The sequence below is a fragment of the Astyanax mexicanus genome, chromosome 9 (assembly GCF_023375975.1).
Source record: "Astyanax mexicanus isolate ESR-SI-001 chromosome 9, AstMex3_surface, whole genome shotgun sequence".
Classification (NCBI taxonomy): Eukaryota; Metazoa; Chordata; class Actinopteri; order Characiformes; family Acestrorhamphidae; genus Astyanax; species Astyanax mexicanus.
This window is the reverse complement of record NC_064416.1, coordinates 39008024-39029061: the sequence shown is the minus strand read 5'-3', so window position 1 is coordinate 39029061 and position 21038 is coordinate 39008024. Positions and strand designations below refer to the sequence as shown.

The window sequence follows — 21038 nt, the reverse complement described above, 5'->3', positions numbered from 1 at the left end:
TCCGTCTTCCAATCTTCCCAACTCTGACAAGCTTTTCTGTCCCTGATGAAGAAAAAACATAGGCTGCCACCACCATGTTTCACAGTGGGGATGATATGTTCTAGTTTTCTGTCACGCATATTGAGCTATGTTAATATGTTATTCAATGGTCTCTTTTGAAGCAGAGCACATTCTTTCACATGTATGCTGTGCCCCAAACAAATAACTTCATTTTATGGCTTGCTTTTAAAAATGGCTTTCTTCTAGCCACTCTTCCATTAAGGCCTGAGAACACAAAATAATAGTCCTGTGGTCAGATTTTCTGCAGCTCCTCCAGAGTGACCATGGTTCTCTTATTATTATTATCCAATTAGTGATTTTCTTGCCTGGGCTGTCGGTTTAGGCAGGTGGTAAAACATTTTTCTTTAAATGTGGGGAAATTCAACTGACCAAAAAAAAAAAAAGAAGGCATTTAGCCTGCAAAAAAACAATGTAATTTGTATGTTAGACATACAAAAGGATTTAAAACTTAACAAAATCTAGAATGCTTGGAAAAAAGTTTATTTAAGAACAAGGCTGTTTGGTTATAAGAAATGAATTGCCAAAAGACAAAAAAAACCTGTAAATCAAGCAAACCAAATACGGTAACATAAGACATACAGTATGTACTTTTACTACATCAGATTACCGGTAAATTTACATTGGCAGTACACTGCAGTGTATGCAAGTGTCAAGTCTCTGCTGTGCTCATGTTTTCATATTTTGAGGCACTGAACATAAAACTCGCAGAAAGTAAAAATGGGCCTGGATTTACAAATAAAGCATCAAATCATTTATTTATTTATTTATTTTCATTATTTTAGAAAATGCATTTATTGCTTAAAGAACTGTGTTAAACATGCATATTATGCACAGATTGTTAGCACAAAATCAGAGAATTATAGCTACATAACTTAGTTCTGCTAGAACTTCTCACATATACTCAGAGTCTGCTGTGTTAATACTACTTGGTTTCTTCAGAGGTGCTATTTTTTTTTTTAATTCCATACATTCACAGTTTAATTACATTTTAATCGATGCATAACTGACCAAGAAAAGCAGAATATGGTCATTATGACCATTCAAACAAGTGTAATCAAACTGTATTTAATTCTACAGTAGACGATTATGTCTCTTCAGGTCCTTCATTTGATTGTATGTAAACTGTGTAGGAGGAGAGGGCTTTTCCATCGTGCCAAATTCTTTAAATCCCTTTAAAAACAATAACTGTGTTTTGCCAAATCAGAAACAAAAAGCGAATGAAGTAATTCTGCAGAGAACGAGATAACAGAGGAGTGCTTTATTCATGGAGATTTTAGAATTTCTCGCTGCTGACTGCAGGACTGAAGGATTTCTCGGGGCTTCTGTCCGCCATGAAGGCCTCGATCTCCTCCACAGTGCGCGGGACACAGGTGAGAAGTTCCATACCGTCCTCAGTCACTGCAATATCATCTTCAATACGCACCTGAAGTAAAAGATATAAAACGTTTTAAATACATGAGTTGTTTTAGTTTAATAATATGTGCTTTGTGTTGCTCTGAAAGTTATTATTGTTATAGTGTCACACTAACACTAGTGCATCTCAAAAAATTTGAATATCATGAAAAAGTTACTTTATTTCAGTAATTCAGTATGATTATAAGACCAACTGGTACTTTTGGCAGTGTGGGCAGTGTGCCAAGTCCTGCTGGAAAATGAAATCCGCATCTCTAGAAAAGTTATCAGCAGAGGTTCAGCATGAAGTGCTGTAAGATTTTGTGGGAAAACAAAACTGCACTGACTTTAGACTTGATAATAAAACACAGTGGATCAACACCAGCAGATGATCAGCATGTCTCTCTAAATAATCACTGATCATCAGTAAATTTTACATTTATTTAATTTGTAAATGAAGGGAGCAGAGTCTGGAGGAAGAGTGGAGAGACACACAGTCCAAGGTGCTCGAGGTCTAGTGTGAAGTTTCCACCAATCAGTGATGGTTTGGAGAGACATGTCATCTGCAGATTTCATTTTCCAGCAGGACTCTATATCTAACTACATAGATGTACATAATGTAGTTCTAACCCCTCCAAATCCGCGGAATCGAGCCAGCACGTCATTGTTGATGAAGCCGCACTGCTCCTGGGAGGCCAGGGCCTTGTCCAGCACGTGGTTGATGAAGTAGATCCCGGGCTCCACTGTGAGGACCATGCCTTTCAGCACCACACGGCCCATACGCAGACTCTTCAGCCCCGGCTCATCCACACGCTCAGTACCCTGAGGAAGAAGAGGAACAGGACGAGTGAGACACTGCAGAGAATACACCGTCATTTTTCAAGCTACTGAGCGCACCTGAATGCAAGCTGCACCCACTCATTTTAAAAAGAACCTGACTATAAGCTGCAGTTGTCCACGTTATACAATATAATATATTTACACTTTTAAACGTTTAATCAAATATTCTATGTGCACAAATAACATTATGAACCGTGAACAGTGCTGCAACATGGCTGATTAAAAAAAAAAAAAAAAAAAGAAAAGGTACAGTAGCCTACCAGGAAAAATCACGAGAGTAAAGCCATAATATTATGAGAATAAAGTCCTAGGGTCCTATTTTAACGATCTATAGTGCACTAGTTAATTGCGCTTTGCGCAGCTGGATTTAGGGGCGTGTCCTGTGTCTTTGGTATCATAAGGGCGCAAAAAATACGCCTTGCACAGCTCCAATGGATGTAGTCATTACCTTTAAGACACAGCTGTCATTTAATATAGACGAATAAAATATATACGTAAAAAATGAAAAATAGAACATTTTAAAAAGATCATAAAAATGTACATAAAAATAAAGAATTTATATCTTTTGAAGAAAAAACTAAAACTCATTTTATGAATATAATAATAAAAATAAATAAAATGAATTAAAAAACATATATATACACAAATATATTTAAAAATATATAATAACAATATGAAATATAAACTCATAAAAAAAACTTACAATATTTGATTAATTTTACAGGTCCTCACTCATCTTAATTTATTTAACTAAACTGAGTTTATATTATTTATAGCCTCGCTCTGAATTTAAGAGAGAGAGAATATTACACTCCAGCTTTGTCTCCACCTTCGGCTCCCCGCCACGAGCCACCTTAGAGTCAGGAGAGTGTGCCGTTATTCACAGAGGTTGTGCTATCCTCTTCATCACTCTTCACTCTTTTACTGTCAGCCATACACTGGCAGACTTGAGCAAAAGTTGTTTTTTGCATTTTTGGCCGGTTTTGTTTGGTTGGTTGTTGGGGTTTTATTTCCACTCCAGCACAAATTTGGCTATTTGTGGCATACACTTGGTTTTATATGTCTAGATAGAGTACAGTTGTTCAAAGATTATAGCATGATAAGGGAAATGTAACTCACTACATATGTATTAAATTTGATGTTTGAGGTTAAGATGCGATAAAAGCTTTAAAGTCTTCCCTGGTGGGTTTCCGGTTTTGGTCAATTATTTCTTGCCGCTTTTCATCCAAGCCTTCCACTCCAGCTTAAAGTGCAACTTTTAAATGCATGATTCACACTGATGTCGAGTAGCTGCAAACACTTTGTTGCCCTGACGAGCTTGTTTTTTTTTTTAATAGTTTATTAGGGTAAGTGAAGCACTTTTGTTTCATTTACAGTAAGCGTAGATTTCCAACTGTCGTGTTTTGGTGGCATGAAGCATATTTAAAAAAAAAAAAAAAAAGTCAATTGGCTGCACCGTTAAATTAGCCGCAGTGTTTAAAGTGTGTAAAAACTTTGGAATTTTTAGTAAATTGTTGAGAAAAAAAAACATAAATAAGTACAAACCTCTGGATATCCTCCTACATCATGCGTGTCGATGCCCAGCAGGTGTCCCAGTCCGTGGGGCATGAAGACAGATCCCAGGTGAACTTTAAGCATGTCCTCCACATTCCCACGCACAATGCCAATCTTAACCAGCTCCTCCAGGTGAACCCGGTCAGCCAGGCGGTGCATATCAGTCCATTTCACACCTAGACAGCGTTAAAAAAGGAAAATTAAACAAAGCATAAAAGTGTAAGCAAATCTGTGTTTGGTAGATTATTTCTTTGGTGTAACAATGCTTCTTGGCAATAAGTATTCTATGACTGGGAAGTTGTAAAATGTGCCACAAATAACAAAAGGTTATTTTGCTGTTGCTATTGACACTTGTTTTGAGCTTCTGGTTCCCCCAGGTAGCCAGCTCTGAGCATGAGCCCTGCAACAGTGGTCAGTAGATGTCTGCTTGGCACACTGCCAAAAGTACCAATTACTCTTACATAATATTCTAATTTTCTGAGACACTTAAATCTTAGTCTTTATTGGCTGTGAACCACAATGATCAACAATGAAATAAATAAACGCTTAAAATAGATCACTGTGTGTAATACATATATATAATATACAGCTCTGGAAAAAAATTAAACCACTTAAAAAAGACAAGTTTCTTTGATTTTACCAAATTAATAACCTCTGGAATATAATCAAGAGGAAGATGGATGATCACAAGACATCAAACCAAACTGAACTGCTTGAAATTTTGCACCAGGAGGAGGAGTAAAGGCATAAAGTTATCCAAAAGCAGTGTGTAAGACTGGTGGAGGAGAACATGCCAAGATGCATGAAAACTTTGATTAAAAACCAGGGTTATTCCACCAAATATTGATTTCTGTACTCTTAAAACTTTATGAATATGAAGTTGTTTTTTTTTTTTTTGCATTTTTTGAGGTCTGAAAGCTCTGCATCTTTTTTTGTTATTTCAGCCATTTCTCATTTTCTGCAAAAAAAAAGCTCTAAATAACAAATTTTATCTGGAATTTGGGAGAAATGTTGTCCGTAGTTTATATAGAATAAAACATCAATGTTCATTTTACTCAAACATAAACCAATAAATAGCAAAATCAGAGAAACTGATTCAGAAACTAAAGTGGTCTCTTAAATTTGTTTTTACAGATCTGAAAAAAAAAAACAGTTTCACATTTTGAACTGAATTACTGAAAAAAGTAACTGTTCAATGACATTCAAATTTTTTGAGAGGCACTAGTATTTCTGAATCAAACACTTGCAGATCTATAATCAGACAGAGATGCCAGTATAAACGGACCTGGTTTGATGGCGGCCATGACGGCACGGGAGGATTTGAGCACAGCCTCATAAATGGCCTTCTGGTCGGGGGTGAACTTTCCGTTTGCTGGGAAGGAGCAGGTGATGTCAGATGTGTAGCAGTAATATTCTCCACCCATGTCAAACAGACTGGAGACAAAAAAGAGAGAGAGAAATATTAAGACACAAGGACATACACATGTCTATAGTGCTCCATATTTGACTATTAAACTCCAAATAGTTCAGCTTATATAGCTAATACAGTCATCTCTATAGACAGAATGGAGGCCCACTGCTTATTTACCATCTTACCATGCAATCATGCACAGGTAATATAAACATGAATCACATGGTAAGTGAAGCATTGATTAAATTATTATGCACACAATGGAAAACAGAACAACAGTGATGAATATTTTTTTGTCAATGTTATAAGAAAGATCTGTTTGGGAAAAGTCCTCAGCACAAACAAAACAAAGCAAATGATGCTCTGTGATTTACACTCACCACATGTCTCCATCCTCAATGGTCTTGTCATTGGGAGCTCCAGCGTGGCCATAGTGCAGAACAGAGGAGTTATTCCCACTGTAGTGATTTAATCAATACAAAAATAGCAGCCATATCAAACAAACAAAAATCCTCCCTATCAAACATGCCTGGAATAAACAATTAAAGCAATTATTAATTAGGCATGAAATTAAACAGTATGATTCCCACAATAATATAAAACAACAGATACAGTGAGTCCAAGAAGTATTTGATCCCTTGTTGATTTTCTTCGTTGGCCCACTAATAAAGACACTATCCTTCTGCACTTTTAATGGTAGATGTATTCTTACATGGAGAGACAGAATATTAAAAAGAAAATCCAGAAAATAAATCTAAGGAATATATATTAATTGATTTGTATTTCATGGAGTGAAATAAGTATTTGATCCCTTAGTATTCATTAGCAGTTCTGGCTTTTACAGACCAGTTAGACACTCCCAATCAACTTGTTACCTGACCTGAAGCCACCTGTTCTCACTAATCACTTGTGTGAAAAACACCTGTCCACAGAATCAGACAGATCACACAGATTTCAAGTCTCCAACATGGGTAAAACCAAAGAGCTGTCACAGGACCTCAGAGTCAGAATTGTTGACCTTCACAAAGCTGGAATGGGCTACAAAAAGATTAGTAAGGTGTTGGATGTGAAAGTAACAACTATTGGTGCAATTATCAGAAAGTTTAAAGAGTATAACATGACAATCAACAGACCTCGGCCCGGTGCTCCAAAGAAGATTTCGCCTCGTGGGGTGGCAGTGATGCTGAGAACGGTCAGAAATCGTCCTGCAACCACTCGGCAGGAGTTAGCAAATGACCTGAAGGCAGCTGGGACCACAGTTTGCAAGGAAACAATTGGCAACACTTTGCGCAACAATGGATTCACATCCTGCAGTGCCCGAAAGGTACCCCTGCTGAAGAGAGCACATGTGGAGGCGCGCCTCAAGTATGCCAATGATCATTTGAAAGATGAACCAAGTTATTGGGAGAAGGTTTTGTGGTCAGACGAGACCAAAATTGAACTTTTTGGCCTCAACTCCACCCGCCATGTGTGGAGGAAGAAAAATGCTGCCTATGACCCCAAGAACACTGTGCCCACCGTCAAGCATGGAGGTGGAAGCATAATGTTTTGGGGGTGTTTCTCTGCCAAGGGTACAGGGCTACTTCACCGCATCACTGGGAAGATGGATGGAGCCATGTACCGCACAATCCTGAGGGACAACCTCCTCCCCTCTGCCAGGGATCTGAAAATGGGCCGTGGTTGGGTCTTCCAACATGATAACGACCCTAAACATACAGCAAAGGCAACAAAGGATTGGCTCAAGAAAAATCACATTAAGGTCATGGAGTGGCCCAGCCAGTCGCCAGACCTCAATCCGATCGAAAATCTATGGAGGGAGCTGAAGGTCAGAGTTGCCAAGCGACAGCCCACCAACCTTCATGATTTAGAGAGGATCTGCAAAGAAGAGTGGGCCAAAATTCCCCCTGGTGTGTGTGCTAAACTTGTGGTTAACTACAACAAACGTCTCACCGCTGTGCTTGCAAACTAAGGCTTTGCCACTAAGTATTGAGTGTGTTTGGCAAGAGGGATCAAATACTTATTTTCCTCATTGAAATACAAATTAATTAAAATATATTCTTTAAAATTATATTCTGGATTTTTGTCTTGATATTCTGTCTCTCCATGTTAGAATATATCTACCATTAAAAGTGCAGAAGGATAGTGTCTTTATTAGTGGGCAAACAAAGAAAATCAGCAAGGGATCAAATACTTCTTGGACTCACTGTACATCTGTAACATTTAATTAATGCTGAAATCTGGCCTTACATCACAGATTTACTCCCAGTTTCCTTTTACAGTGAGTAAACAGACAGGCTGTGTCCCAAATCTCACTCAAACACACTACATAAACAATGCACCACCAATAAAAAAAGTGCATTTACTAGTGCAATAACATAATATTCCTTTAATGCAATGGGGCTCATTTCTCATTCATCAAGTTCTTTACCTTCCACAGATGCAGGTGTAGGAGGTGTGCCGCATTCCTCCACGGGAGTAGCAGTAGTGACTGAACAGACTAAAACACACACACACACACACACACAAACAAGTAATGATGAGGACTAATCTCCACTATCATTCCCCTTTTCATCATATAAATACTGTCTGGGGTTTTTCTATCCTTTAGTAGATGTTTTATTTAACAGTTTGCTATGTTTGCAGAATGTTATATATATGAAATGTGTTCACAAATTGAGTTTATTTATTTAGTATGGATCCCCTTATTAAATGTGTGGGAATGAGTGTCCATGACTTATTATGGCGTGGGAACAATATCTAATGCCTGGTCATAACATATTAAGGCGTGGGAAGGATATCCTAATGCATGGCCATGACTTAACATGGGAATCAGAAAATTAACAACTTAATAAATTCATGGCCATGCATTATTTTGTTACATGATGACACCTTGGGGGCTCCGTAATCAAGCATTGTATTACGAAACAGATGTGAGGAAGCAAAAGCCAACAGGAACCTGGAATAAGCTAAGGGCTAAAGCTAGCTGCAGCCATCTCTAATGTCAGTCCAAGAGTCTAAAGTCCTTTAAGCACACGCCTGAAGTCTTTTAAGCATGAGTCTGGGTCGAGTCTGAAGTGTTTTGAGCATGAGTCTGAAGTTTTTTAAGCACAAGTTCGAGTCAAGTGTTTTGAGCAGGAGTCTAAAGTGTTTTGAGCAGCAGTCTGAAGTCTTTTGAGCAGGAGTTTAAAGTGTTTTGAGCATGAGTCTGAAGTCTTTTGAGCAGGAGTCTGAAGTCTTTTGAGCGGGAGTCTGAAGTCTTTTGAGCGGGAGTCTGAAGTCTTTTGAGCGGGAGTCTGAAGTCTTTTGAGCGGGAGTCTGAAGTCTTTTGAGCATGAACCTTAAGTCTCTTGAACGGGAGTCTGAAGTCTTTTGAGCATGAACCTGAAGTCTTTTGAACGGGAGTCTGAAGTCTTTTGAGCAGGAGTCTGAATCTTTTGAGCGGGAGTCTGAAGTCTTTTGAGCAGGAGTCTGAAGTCTTTTGAGCAGGAGTCTGAATCTTTTGAGCGGGAGTCTGAAGTCTTTTGAGCATGAATCTAAAGTCTTTTCAGCGGGAGTCTGAAATCTTTAGAGCAGGAGTCTGAAGTCTTTTGAGCAGGAGCCTGAAGCCTTTTTTTGCATGATTCTGAGTTGAGTCTGAACTCTTTTAAGCAAGATTTCAAAGTCTTTTGACCATATGTCCGGGTTGAGTCAAGTCTGAAGTCGATTGAGCACGAATCTGAGTCGAGTCTTTTGAGCAAGATATTGAAGTGCTTTGACCATATGTTTAAGTCTGGTCTGAAGTCTTTTGAGCAAGAGTCAGAGTTGAGTCTGAAATATTTTTGTTATGAGTCTAAAGTCTCTGTTTGCAACTTAAGTGTGACTTGAGTCCCCACACTTTGTAAAGTACTACAGTACAGACACGCTCTTACCTTTCCATTTCATACTCCTTGTGGCCGGGCTTCACAGTCTTCATTACCTGTGGAAAAGAAGAAAATCACATAAAAAAAGCAATAAACTCTAATCAGGATCATCTAATTATTAAGGTGACTGAGGCCCTCAAGCAGAGCCCACTCTGCTTCTCTAGAACCGCCACACACTTCGCACCTGGCCAAAGGCTAATAAGCGCAATCTCGGTTTACGTCGGCAGCCGGCCAGCAGGTCCTCCGCCGGGCGGGTGTAGGTGAGTGAGTGGCAATGAACGCTTTCAGAAATGACAAACAATTGCCTCTAGATTGCAGACTACTTTACCTGCCCGATGAGATAAGAGACACCCTGTGCTATCGAGAAGAGCATCCCACTGATGGAACAACAAGAGAGGAGGAGAGGAGTGTATGATTACGGGTTGTTAACGTGGAGTGTGTGTACCGGCAGCAACCGGCGGCTGCGGCTGATTGGCAGCTTTCAGTTCAGGCAGGATTACTGTGTTCTGTGTGACGGGATCACTCTGGTGTGCACTGAGGCTCATGCTCACCTCAACTGACCTCAACTGACCCCCTTACTGAATTAATTTACAGTGCATTAATTAAAGCAGGGCTGAGGTCTGTCTGTCGGAAACGAACATCCAATAATAGCAGAGGAGTAGAAGACCTGTGGTGAAGTGGCAGTTATGAAGACCTACAGCCCTTAATACAAGGTGAGCTTTTATTGGGGAAGACGGAAGCAAAAAGAGGGAAAGGACCCTCGAGTATTTTCCAACAGTGGCCAAAGCGAGGGGACAATTTGTCGCAGTTGGACTATATTGATGTGCTGGGTGAAAAACAGGTCAGTTTTACCCATTAAAACACAAAAATTCAAGATTTTTTAAATAAGAGAGAGATTCTGCCAATATGGGGACAATAAATAAATACAAAGGACATATATATATATTTATATATATATATATATATATATATATATATATGCTTTAAGCTTATATGTTGAGGCATTATTGAGTTACTAAGCTGAGAAGATGACAAGGTGCGCTTTTGGTGTCAGGATACTTTTCTAACATCAATAAACTGTGCAACATAAAGTCTGTGATGCTATTGGGGTGTGTCAGACATTTCCTGTGTTAAAAGGGGTCTAAAAAGTAACTTGTTAATATCAATAACTCACAGCAAGAGGTGTTTTTTCACTACAATACCTATAAAAAGAAAAGCTGCCATCTGTGGCTTTGTAATGATTATTTTGCGAAAAGTTAATGCAGCTCCAACCGAAATCAAGGGAACAGACTGTTCCATGTTGTAACATGTTAAATGTCTGCATGCGTAAACAGAGCATTAAAAACAAGGCAATTTGGCAATAAAATACAGGCTAGAGAGGAAAGCTTCACCATGCTTCAGCAGTTTTCACCTAGAAAACAGGAAGTGGCAGGATGTGGAGTGCTTTATGAGATTCAGAGAGTCGAGAGTCGAGATCCAGTTAATATTCTATCTACACCAGACACATCTCTCCATAAATGTAACACAACAACAAAATAAAGCAGCAGTCAGGTTGCCTTTAAAACAGGGTACACTATGTGTCCAAATGTTTGTGGACACCCCTTCTAATGGATGCATTTAGCTACTTTCAACTGCTGTCAATAGGCTTAAACACAGCTTGTGTAGTCCATATCAAATAAATATTGCCTATAGAGAGGAATTAGTGTCAACCTGAAAAGCAAACACTACCTTGGATAAATGTAAAAGCAATGATGCAGCGGCCGGGAGGTAGCGTAAGCCTTCAGAAGTGAGTGCAGGTAGGAAGGAGCTGTTCTGTCATCACCTTGTAGGCGATTGTAAGAGTTTTGAATTTGATGCGAGCATCAACTGGTAGCCAGAGGAGCTCAATGAGCAGCGGGGTGACATGTGCCCGTTTTGGTTGGTTGAAGACCAGACGTGCTGCTGCATTTTGGATCATTTGGAGTGGTTTTACTACGCAGGCCGGGAGGCCAGTTAGTACGGCATTGCAGTAGTCGAGGCGTGAGATGACGACTGCTTGTACCAGGAGTTGGGTGGCCTGTTGCGTCAGAAACTGTCTAATTTTCCTGATGTTATAAAGCGCCAAGCGGCAGGATCGAGCAACCGAGGCCACATGGTGCGTGAAGGAGAGCTGGTCATCAACCATGACACCCAGGTTCCTAGCAACCTTTGTCGGTGAGAGAGAGAGAGAGTCGATGCTTATAGAGAGGTTGTGTTGAAAAGATGGTTTTGTTGGTATGACCAGAAGTTCAGTCTTTGAGAGATTTAATTGAAGGTGATGCTCCTTCATCCAAAAGGATATGTCAGAGAGACACTGCGATATCCGTGCAGAGATTGAGTTATCTTCAGGTGAGAATGACAGGTATAGCTGGGTGTCATCAGCAAAGCAATGGTAGGAAAAGCCATGTGAGTGGATAACCTGACCAAGAGAGGCAGTGTAAATTGAGAAGAGAAGGGGACCCAGTACCGAACCCTGGGGAACCCCAGTGGATAGGGAGTGGGCTGAGGACAGCTGTCCTTGCCACGACACCTTGAACGAGCGCCCAGTGAGGTATGATCTAAACCATGACAGCACATTGTCTGAGATCCCCATGTTTGAAAGTATAGTTAGGAGGAAGTCGTGGTTGACCATGTCGAAGGCGGCCGAGAGGTCCAGCAGAATGAGCACTGAGGACTGGCCTGCAGCTCTAGCAGTTTTCAACGCTTCAGTCACAGACAACAGAGCCATCTCGGTAGAGTGTCCTTTTTTGAATCCAGATTGGTTCTGGTGCAGGAGGTCATTCTGGGAGAGGAAGCCAGAGACCTGATTTAAAACTGCTCTCTCGAGTGTTTTAGAGAGAAAGGGTAGCAGTGAGACCGGTCTGTAGTTATCAACCTGGGCGGGGTTGAGAGAAGGCTGTTGTGCTTGTTTGAAAGCAGTGGGGAATACACCAGAAGTTAAAGAGGCATTGATGGTGTGAGTGATAGCCGGAATGATTGCAGGTGCGATGGTCTGTAGTAAGTTTGAGGGAATTGGGTCAAGCGGACACGTAGTAGGACGGCTACGTGTTAGGAGAGCCAGTGTCTCGTTCTCAGTGAGAGAAGTGAACGAGGAGAGCGCAACGCCTTCGGTGGAGGGACACCGGAATGCAGAGCATGTAGTAGGACTGCTACATGTTACATCAGTAAACTGGTTGCTGATAGCTGCCACTTTTCCAGTAAAGAATGATGCAAGTGTTTCAGCAGTAAGGCATGTAGCCGGAGGAGGAGGAGGAGGGTTCAGTAGTGATTTAAAAGTAGCAAATAGTTTCCGGGAGTCTGTGAGGGAGCAGAATTTATTGTGATAAAATTCAGCTTTAGCAGTCGTGATGCTGGCTGAGAAGGAAGCCAGGAGCAGCTTTAAAGCTTTAATCTTCTAAACCAGGGGTGTCCAAACTTTTTTTGTTGGGGGCTAGAAGGAGTAATATATTTGAAGTCACGGGCCACACTCCGTAATAAAACAAATAATGAAATATACCACTTTAAATAATATTTTTTACACACCATTTTACTTGACTTACTATCTTTATCTTTGACAGTGTTGTGTAAACTAAGATTTTTCAAATTGATGTTTAATTTCATGATGTCTCTTAATATTAAACTCCTTAATAACGGCAACATTTAGACTCTTTGCCCCGTTTTTCTGCGCTAGAAATGCGCACCCTCTCCGCTTTTAGACTCTTTGGCCCGTTTTTCTGAGCTAGAAATGCGCACTCTCTCCGCTTTTAGACTCTTTTGCCCCGTTTTTCTGCCCTAGAAATGCGCACCCTCTCCGCTTTTAGACTCTTTGGCCCGTTTCTGACACCTAGCGTTCAAACTTTGAATCTCACATTATAAAAACCTGCTTAACAGCGGGCCAACTTTCATTCTATTTCTAAAATACCTCGCGGGCCGCTCCAAAAAAGGAAACGGGCCGCAAATGGCCCGCGGGCCGTAGTTAGGACACCCCTGTTATAAACATATGTAATTTAAGCCACATTTCCCTGGAACATGGTTTGTGGTACGCTAGTAGTTAGCCTTTAGCTAGAGTTAACTAAACAAGTCTTTTAGAAATGGGCTTTTTAGAAATGTTTTTTTGCAGTGTTCACTTTGCATTTTGATTAATTTTCAGTATAATAACAACCCAAATTTGATGCTACTGTGGACACAAACACAGGATATGAACAGCTCACACGCATATCACTGTCCTCGGTAATACTGTGAACCGAGGTAATGTTTTAAAACAGTATGATGGAAAAAAGTGGATACTGCTCAACCCTACTTGTGGCCATGGAAGTGATTTCAATGAATTCAATCATTTGGATAGGTGAGCGAATACCTTAGGTAATAAAGCGTATGGTCACCCCCCAGTGTCCCAATTTGTACCTCTTTGTGAGCTTCACTGGAAATGCGGTTGGTGTAGCGCAGAACTTCCAACTCCATATCAGTCTTAATCAGACGACTAGACAGCAAGAGAGACAATCAGACAGAGAGAGAGAGAGAGAGAAAGACAGACAGAAAAAACAGAGAGAGACAGAGAGAGAGATGAATAAAACCAATACACAAGTTAGAGATATAGTACTGCATAATCATATACATGTACCATGCATGCAGAGTATATTAGAGAACAATTATGGACTTTTTAATGTAACTCAATTAAAAGTGCTGCACTACAGAATACTGTGTAATATGGTCCTAGATAAAAGTGACCAATAAGGTAACAAATAGAGCATGTGTGTGTCTTACCATTCCACAATGATAGTGTGCAGGAAGGAGTTGTCCACTTGGAAGCTAAAACAGACAAAAAAGTCGATATCAATATTACACAACATTACACTGAAACACGCCGTGCGTTCACATTGATCATATTCAAATTTCTGCAATATTCAAGTGGTCATGTAAACAGTATTAACAGATTTCTACAATTGTACCGATTATTATTGAAAAGTTACTTTATTTTAGTAATAGTTCAATATGTGAAACTCGCATTATAGAAATGTATTATACACAGAGTGATCTATTTTGAGAATTTATTTTTTTTATTTTTGATGATTATGGCTTACAGCCAATTAAAAGCTAAAAATCAGTGGGCAGTGTGCCAAGTCCTGCTGGAAAATGAAATCCGCATCTCTATAAAAGTTGTCAGCAGAGGGAAGCATGAAGTGCTGTAAGATTTTGGGGGAAAACAAAACTGTACTGACTTTAGACTTGATAATAAAACACAGTGGATCAACACCAGCAGATGACATGTCTCTCCAAACCATCACTGATCATCAGTAAATTTCACATTTCATTTGTAAATGAAGGGATCAGAGTCTGGAGGAAGAGTGGAGAGACACACAGTCCAAACTGCTTGAGGTCTAGTGTGAAGTTTCCACCAATCAGTGATGGTTTGGAGAGACATGTCATCTGCTGGTATTGATCCACTGTGTTTTTTCAAGTTTTAGTCCAAACCTAGCGCAGACGAAAAGTTATGTTGCTCCATTAAAATCAATGGTTTACATGGTGTGTGAGTAGACTTTAGAACATGCTTGGTTCACACTATAAGACTTCTTAAGCAGTCAAGCTGGGTCGACAGGTTGTGTTGTAATCACAAGTCTCTCAGTTGTTGAGCCTTTGACACTGCATGACTTGATCGTCAACACAGGGTCATGATTTACATGAATTATATGAATTTTTACTGTCGGAAAATCTCAGACTCATCTGGCTGTTCTCCAAAAACACTTTTAATCAAGAGAAACACACACCAGAACTAAACGCATGCAAGAACTAGAGGAGCCATGCCAGAGAATCTCTAGAGAGGAGACTACCCACTTGAAGTGATTCCAAAATGAACAGGTTCATATGGAGCAAGTGAGCAAAATCATAGATTATAAATGTTTCTGAATATGAATATGTACTCATTTTCAACTTTATAAAGCTTTTTTACGTGTGCTCTAGCTGTAACTCCGGCACCACCCCACCAACCTATCAGCTATAAGTATGAGTAATGCTACGTAAAACCAATTTACTTGATTTAGACTTACCCCCTGGTCTAGATATTAAACCTGCTAGATGTTTGTCACATTTCTGCTGTTTAAGAGTCTTTTAACTGTTCACATTACACGACTGAGCGAGCACTGAATGAGTGCTAAGCAAGTCCCAAGAAGGTTCTGCTGGCGATCTACAAAAAAGTGGAACTGGAAACCGAGCTAAAATTGTGAACTTGGCTTTACGGGTTAAATTATATGAACAAAGCAGTGAAGAATGGGCAGCACACACAAAATTAATAAATGAAAGTCTCACTTGCTGATTCCTTCAAAGGATGCCTCACGAGTCGTACTGCCACTGTCTGTATTCAGCCCTCTCTAAAAAGTAAAAGAGGACAAATTGAGTGAATGTTTAGTGTTTAAACATGATGTTACTCACATTTTAAACCATTTAAAAACATATAGCCTTCAGCCACTGCTGTTCAGAACACTGATCATCAGTCTCTTTAACTGATAATTCAAATCTAATTGAAAGTGATTCTTTCAATTAGAGCTGGGTCGGGCCTTGCTAACACTAATGTTCTGACCAGCTCAGGGAACACTTTGTGTGTCCACTATTTGATTATATTTTTATGCTACCATTAATAAATAAGAAACCTTATTTAATGACCACAGCAGTTATTCAGATAAACTGACAACCCATATCTGATATAAATTGTTTAATAGTTTTCCTCTTTTTATTTTGTTACAGTGCCTTTGTAACCAGTACCATATTTTTCACATTATAAGGTGCACCTAAATTCCTTTAATTTTTCCATAAATCCTCAGTGCGCTTTATAATCTGGTGCCCTTCATGTGTGTGTTTTACCAGACAGGTTATAAGAAGCAGTAAAGCCACCCCACTTTATATACAGGAGTTTCAGTGAAGTTTCTCCAGCAGCATCAGCATTAGCCGCTAACCCTGCGATTAGCGCTAGCTCTTTCACTGTTCAGAGGTGAGTATTATCGGCCTGTAGCCAACCCTGGCTAGCACTGCTGGAGCAGCATTAGCTTTAGACGCTAACCGTGCTAAGGCTGCTCTAGCCAGATCTGAAAATCTAAGCTGTAAACAAACGGAATTGCTTTACTCACCGAAATAAACAGTTTTCAGTAGAGAAATCTGTGTTGATTAACATCCAGTGCTTGTTTGATTTAAAGGGAAAAAAAAAGTGTTTTTTTTTTTTTTTTTTTTTTTTTTTTAAAGAATGACAGTTTTGCTTAGATCTTGCACCTGCTGAATTAGAAGGAAAACATGGTGACACCCCTGTTCCTTACTAGTGTCGCATAAAATGCTTCTTATAATCCTTATGTATGAGTACAGATGTACAGTAAATGAGGCTGGTGAAACTGGTTGCAACAACACAGAATAAAACACGAAAAAAAAAATATGTAGTGAAAAGGAAATTTCAACATAAATGAGCACAGACAATAACTATATGTATCAGGCACTCACCAGTGTGAGGAGGACGGATGGCTTCATCTTGGTGAGGACATCAGCTATCTGTAAACATAATACAAATGATTCTTATTAGCATTCAGAGGAATCTAATATCACACACACACACACCTCTAACCCCTGTGCCACCACTGCACCGCATGATCATACATATTTGAAACTATCTGTTCCAATATTAGAATTAGATATTAGATATATCCTAAACTCATTCATATCTATTGAGATTCTGATATAGTTTAAAGTGAAACTTGATGTGAAGCATTGCTCTTTTGTGCATGCATGTACACTTATGCAGTGTGCATCAGTCAGACCGATGTCACATATCAAAAAACATTGTGTGAATAGCTTGAAATAAACTGGATTTCGGTCAGAATTTGGGCCAATTTCACCTGCTGTGTGAATGTGTAGCCTTATAGTGAGTCAGCGGGAAATAATAAACAGCAAGACTGCAAAATTCCAGAAAACCTGAGTGGTTCTTTCACTTTCAGTGACCTTGAAATCTCTTGTATGTATGCTTGTCCAGAAATGCATGTGTAAAGTGTGTTTGTTAAGGGTGGCTCAAAGTGTGAATTTCACTTCCTGACTGTAGGGGGAACCTAGGAGCAGAAAATACCAATTCTCACAAATAAATGCAGCCATAAACAGACTCAGAGCATTACTGTATAGCAGGTTACAGGCAATACCCTGTAAACACCTATGTATCTACACCTACACACAATTGAATGTTTTCTACATAAATCATAACATCTCTTTTAGTTTTTAGTTTTTAAAACGCATTCACTTTTCTCCACTGAAGATCTCACCTAACTCTTATTCACAGGCTCATGTTAACCAACACAGCTGAACTGAATAAGCCAACAACATTTGCTTTTTTTTTTTTTTTTAATTTATTTATTTCTCCCCTCTTTCCACTTTCAGTGGAGTCATGCTGCGAATATAAACTGGGCTCTGGGATAAAGTTGATGCTGGGAGGAATGAAACCAGTGAAAGAACCTCTGCTGGCCTCTTTTCTGCCTTTCTGCATCCAAATTAGCACACACACACACACACACACACACACACACATCTCAAAAGGAGGCTCAAGGGCACCTTATCCATGACAGCTGAGGGTGGAGAAGGTGCTGTTCCTTCTCTCCCCATACACCCACACACTGCTTGCCTGTTCTAGCAATTGATTTGACTGGAGTTTTAAAAGGGAAGTTTTGCCTCACGAGCAGATTGGAGTATTTTAACACAAAGTATCAGCCGATACAGACCCGATCCAATGTTTGGTGATTAGTTTGTTTACCGCACTTTCACACTATAAGGCGCACTTAAAATCCTTTCATTTTCCCAAAAATCGTCTTTTATTTTTTTGCGCCTTTTAATCCAGTGCACCTTATGTATCAATTTTACCAGTCAGGTTGTAAGGAGCAGTAAAGTCACTTGCTAAAGTGCAGCATTATACAGGAGTTTATTTTAGTTCTCCAGCAGTATTAGCATTACCTGCTAACAGTGCTAAGCACTAGCTCTTTCAGAGTATATCAGACTGTAGTTTGATATACTAGCTAGCTAACAGCACCTTGGCTTACCGGAAAAGTCAGGGTTCCTTAGTGTAGCACTGTCGGGAGGCAGTTAGGTGGTATTAGCGGTTAGCCGCTACAGCTTATGCTCCAGTTTTAGTGGAAATCTGGAACTCTAAGCTTACTATGAATAAACGGAAGCAAATTTGTGTAGATTAACATTCAGCGCTCATTTGACTCGTCTGAAATGTTTTTTTGTTTTTTTTTAGAATTACAGTTTTGTTTATTTAACTTAACAGTTACCTCCTGATCTTAGAAGAAAAACATGGCGACATCCCTGTTCCTACTACTAGTTACTAGTTACTAGTTACTAGTGTTGCATAAAATGCACTTTATGGATGAAGCATAGCATGGAGCAGCCTTTGTTTATAGATATGATAATTAACAGGTTAATATATCAGGTTAAACTGCACCTGAACAGCCATTTAGCTCAAATACAACCCTTTAATCAAATTTGAGATTGCGGTAACACTTTCTATGAATGTCATGTCTATTAGACCCTATAAACATACTCTTAAGACATTATTATACATTCATAAAGCATTATAAATGTTTTTACAAATATTTATAACAATGTATACCACATTATAGCCATGTTTATTGTGCATTATAAACTGTGAGTATAATGCACTGATCAGCTGTGTTTATAAGATATAAGCCACTACAAAAAAATTGTAAAAAAAATGTACTTTTAATATTAGAATAGCATATATTTCATAGCTATTGCTTAGCTATAATGTGTTATAATTTTTTATAAATATGTATAGCCATGCTTATAATGCCTTATGAATGCATTATAATGCGCTATGAATATGTTTATATAGCCTAACAGTCATGACATTCATAGAAAGTGTTACCGAGATTACAAAAATATGATGAAACATGCTATGATTTACCTCACAATCACAAAACAACTTTAAATTTATTGTAGCATTGTCTTTCAACTGTAAATGGACACATGATGCGACATAACCATGTAACTGGGGAATAAGCGATACACTAAAGATAGTATACAATCATAAATTAAACTGTAATTAGTATAAGTCATATAATAATACTGAAACATTAGATATGTGCTGATATTCTTGTGGCCTGTCAGCTGACTGACTGTCAGGGGGTTGCTGTGTCTCTGTGGCCAGAACAACTTCTCACATCATCAGCACTAATCTGGGTTTTTCTAAACTGACCACTGCAGAAAAGGGAACCTCTTCCTGACCTCGACTTCCTGTCACTGAATCACGTCCCAATCAGATGACCCATCTTTATTTTTCATCTTTATAACAGGTTTCATTCAGTTTGAGAAACAGAACATTGTTTTCTGTTTGCATGTTTCACCAGTGATTCATAAACAAGAATTGCTGACTTGTCCACTTGCATGTATTCTCTGCCTCTATGTTATACTGCTTTGGAAAACAATGTACAGAAATTATTTAATAAAAAGAAAATCCAAAGAAAATGTTTTGTGAACATCATGCACTGATGTGTGAATTTCGGGGCAAATGCTGATAGATGGATGGATGGATGGATGGATGGATAAGTTTAAATTAAACACTACAATTATTAAAACTAATAAAATAATTAAACATTAGCTTAAATCAAAAGATTTTAAAGTAGTACAGCCAGTGTCTGCTTACTGTAGAAGTGCAACAAGCAAGAAACAACACTAAACGCATCAGCAAGTATTGGCTTGAAATAATTCACACACACCTCAGTAAAAAAATGATGAGTTTCTTTGATTTGATTTTACCAAATTGAAAACCTCTGGAATATAATCAAGAGGAAGATGGATGATCACAAACCATCAAACCAAGCTGAACTGCTTGAATTTTAGCAACAGGAGTGGCATAAAGTTATCCAAAAGCAGTGTGTAAGACTGGTGGAGGGGGACATTCCAAGATGCATTAAAACTGTGATTAAAATTCAGGATTATTTCACCAAATATTGATTTCTGAACTCCTAAAACTTTATGAATATGAACCTGTTTTCTTTACATTATTTGAGGTCTGGAAGCTCTGCGTCTTTTTTGTAATTTCAGTCATTTCCCATTTTCTGCAAATAAATGACAATATTTTGGGGTCGAATTTGGGCAAAATGTTGTCTGTAATTTATAGAATAAAACATCAATGTTCATTTTACGTAAACATATACCTATAAATAGCAAAATCAGAGAAACTGATTCAAAAATTGACTTCTTTAGAGCTGTATAGCTAAATTTATATTCTAATAGAGATTTCTTATAAAATCAATGCAGTTTTAGATGTGTGATGCTAACTGGTGTATACTGTTGGGTGATATGATCTTAAAATCAGTATCTCGATTATTTTTAATGATTTTTAATTGGTATAAAAATGCTGTAAAAGTTTAAGTTAAAAAGTATTAAAGGAAATGAAGAAAATCAATAGACACTGGCAAGATTACGTCATTGAGAGTCTATGAATTTCGATTTTGATTAATTGTCAATTAATTATCCAGCCTCTATTTCTAGTTAGCAACATTACTCTGTAGCTCCAGTACTGAACTAAACAATCATAATCTGACTAAAACTGACGATTAGAGTTGGTTTCTATACCCATGTCTGCCCATTAATATATGTATACAAGACAGAAGTGTTAGGTTGTTAAAAACATGAATATTCATGAACATAATGGAGTTCTTTTAAAATAAAACACAAGGCAACTCACATCGCTGGTGTAGTGCACTTCATCCACTGCGTACTTCTCCTTAAAGTGCTCCTTTGGGTAGATCCTGCAGAAACACACAAACAAAAGCTAGAATTAATATTTTAATAAACATAAACATAAGAAACATAAAGCTACATCACAAACACCACAGACAATTCTT

The 21038-nt window shown here is 38.7% G+C and overlaps 1 protein-coding gene and 1 long non-coding RNA gene across 2 annotated transcripts in view; one reads left to right on the top strand and one right to left on the bottom strand.

Annotated features, from left to right (window-relative positions):
* Window positions 1-519: 519 nt before the first annotated feature.
* Window positions 520-21038, bottom strand: part of pepd (peptidase D) — a 29012-nt gene continuing 8493 nt past the window's right edge. The window contains exons 4-15 of the mRNA XM_022679895.2: window positions 20879-20942; window positions 16633-16680; window positions 15457-15518; window positions 13918-13962; window positions 13558-13633; window positions 9166-9212; window positions 7686-7754; window positions 5638-5715; window positions 5132-5280; window positions 3838-4022; window positions 2083-2274; window positions 520-1483 (exon numbers count right to left, since the gene is read on the bottom strand). Coding sequence (XP_022535616.2) covers window positions 1334-1483; window positions 2083-2274; window positions 3838-4022; window positions 5132-5280; window positions 5638-5715; window positions 7686-7754; window positions 9166-9212; window positions 13558-13633; window positions 13918-13962; window positions 15457-15518; window positions 16633-16680; window positions 20879-20942 — 1165 coding nt within the window. The 3' untranslated portion in view covers window positions 520-1333. The remainder of the gene's footprint in view (window positions 1484-2082; window positions 2275-3837; window positions 4023-5131; window positions 5281-5637; window positions 5716-7685; window positions 7755-9165; window positions 9213-13557; window positions 13634-13917; window positions 13963-15456; window positions 15519-16632; window positions 16681-20878; window positions 20943-21038) is intronic.
* Window positions 14438-21038, top strand: part of LOC125804591 (uncharacterized) — a 349596-nt gene continuing 342995 nt past the window's right edge. Inside the window, exon 1 of the long non-coding RNA XR_007440710.1 lies at window positions 14438-14529. This is a non-coding gene — a long non-coding RNA (uncharacterized LOC125804591). The remainder of the gene's footprint in view (window positions 14530-21038) is intronic.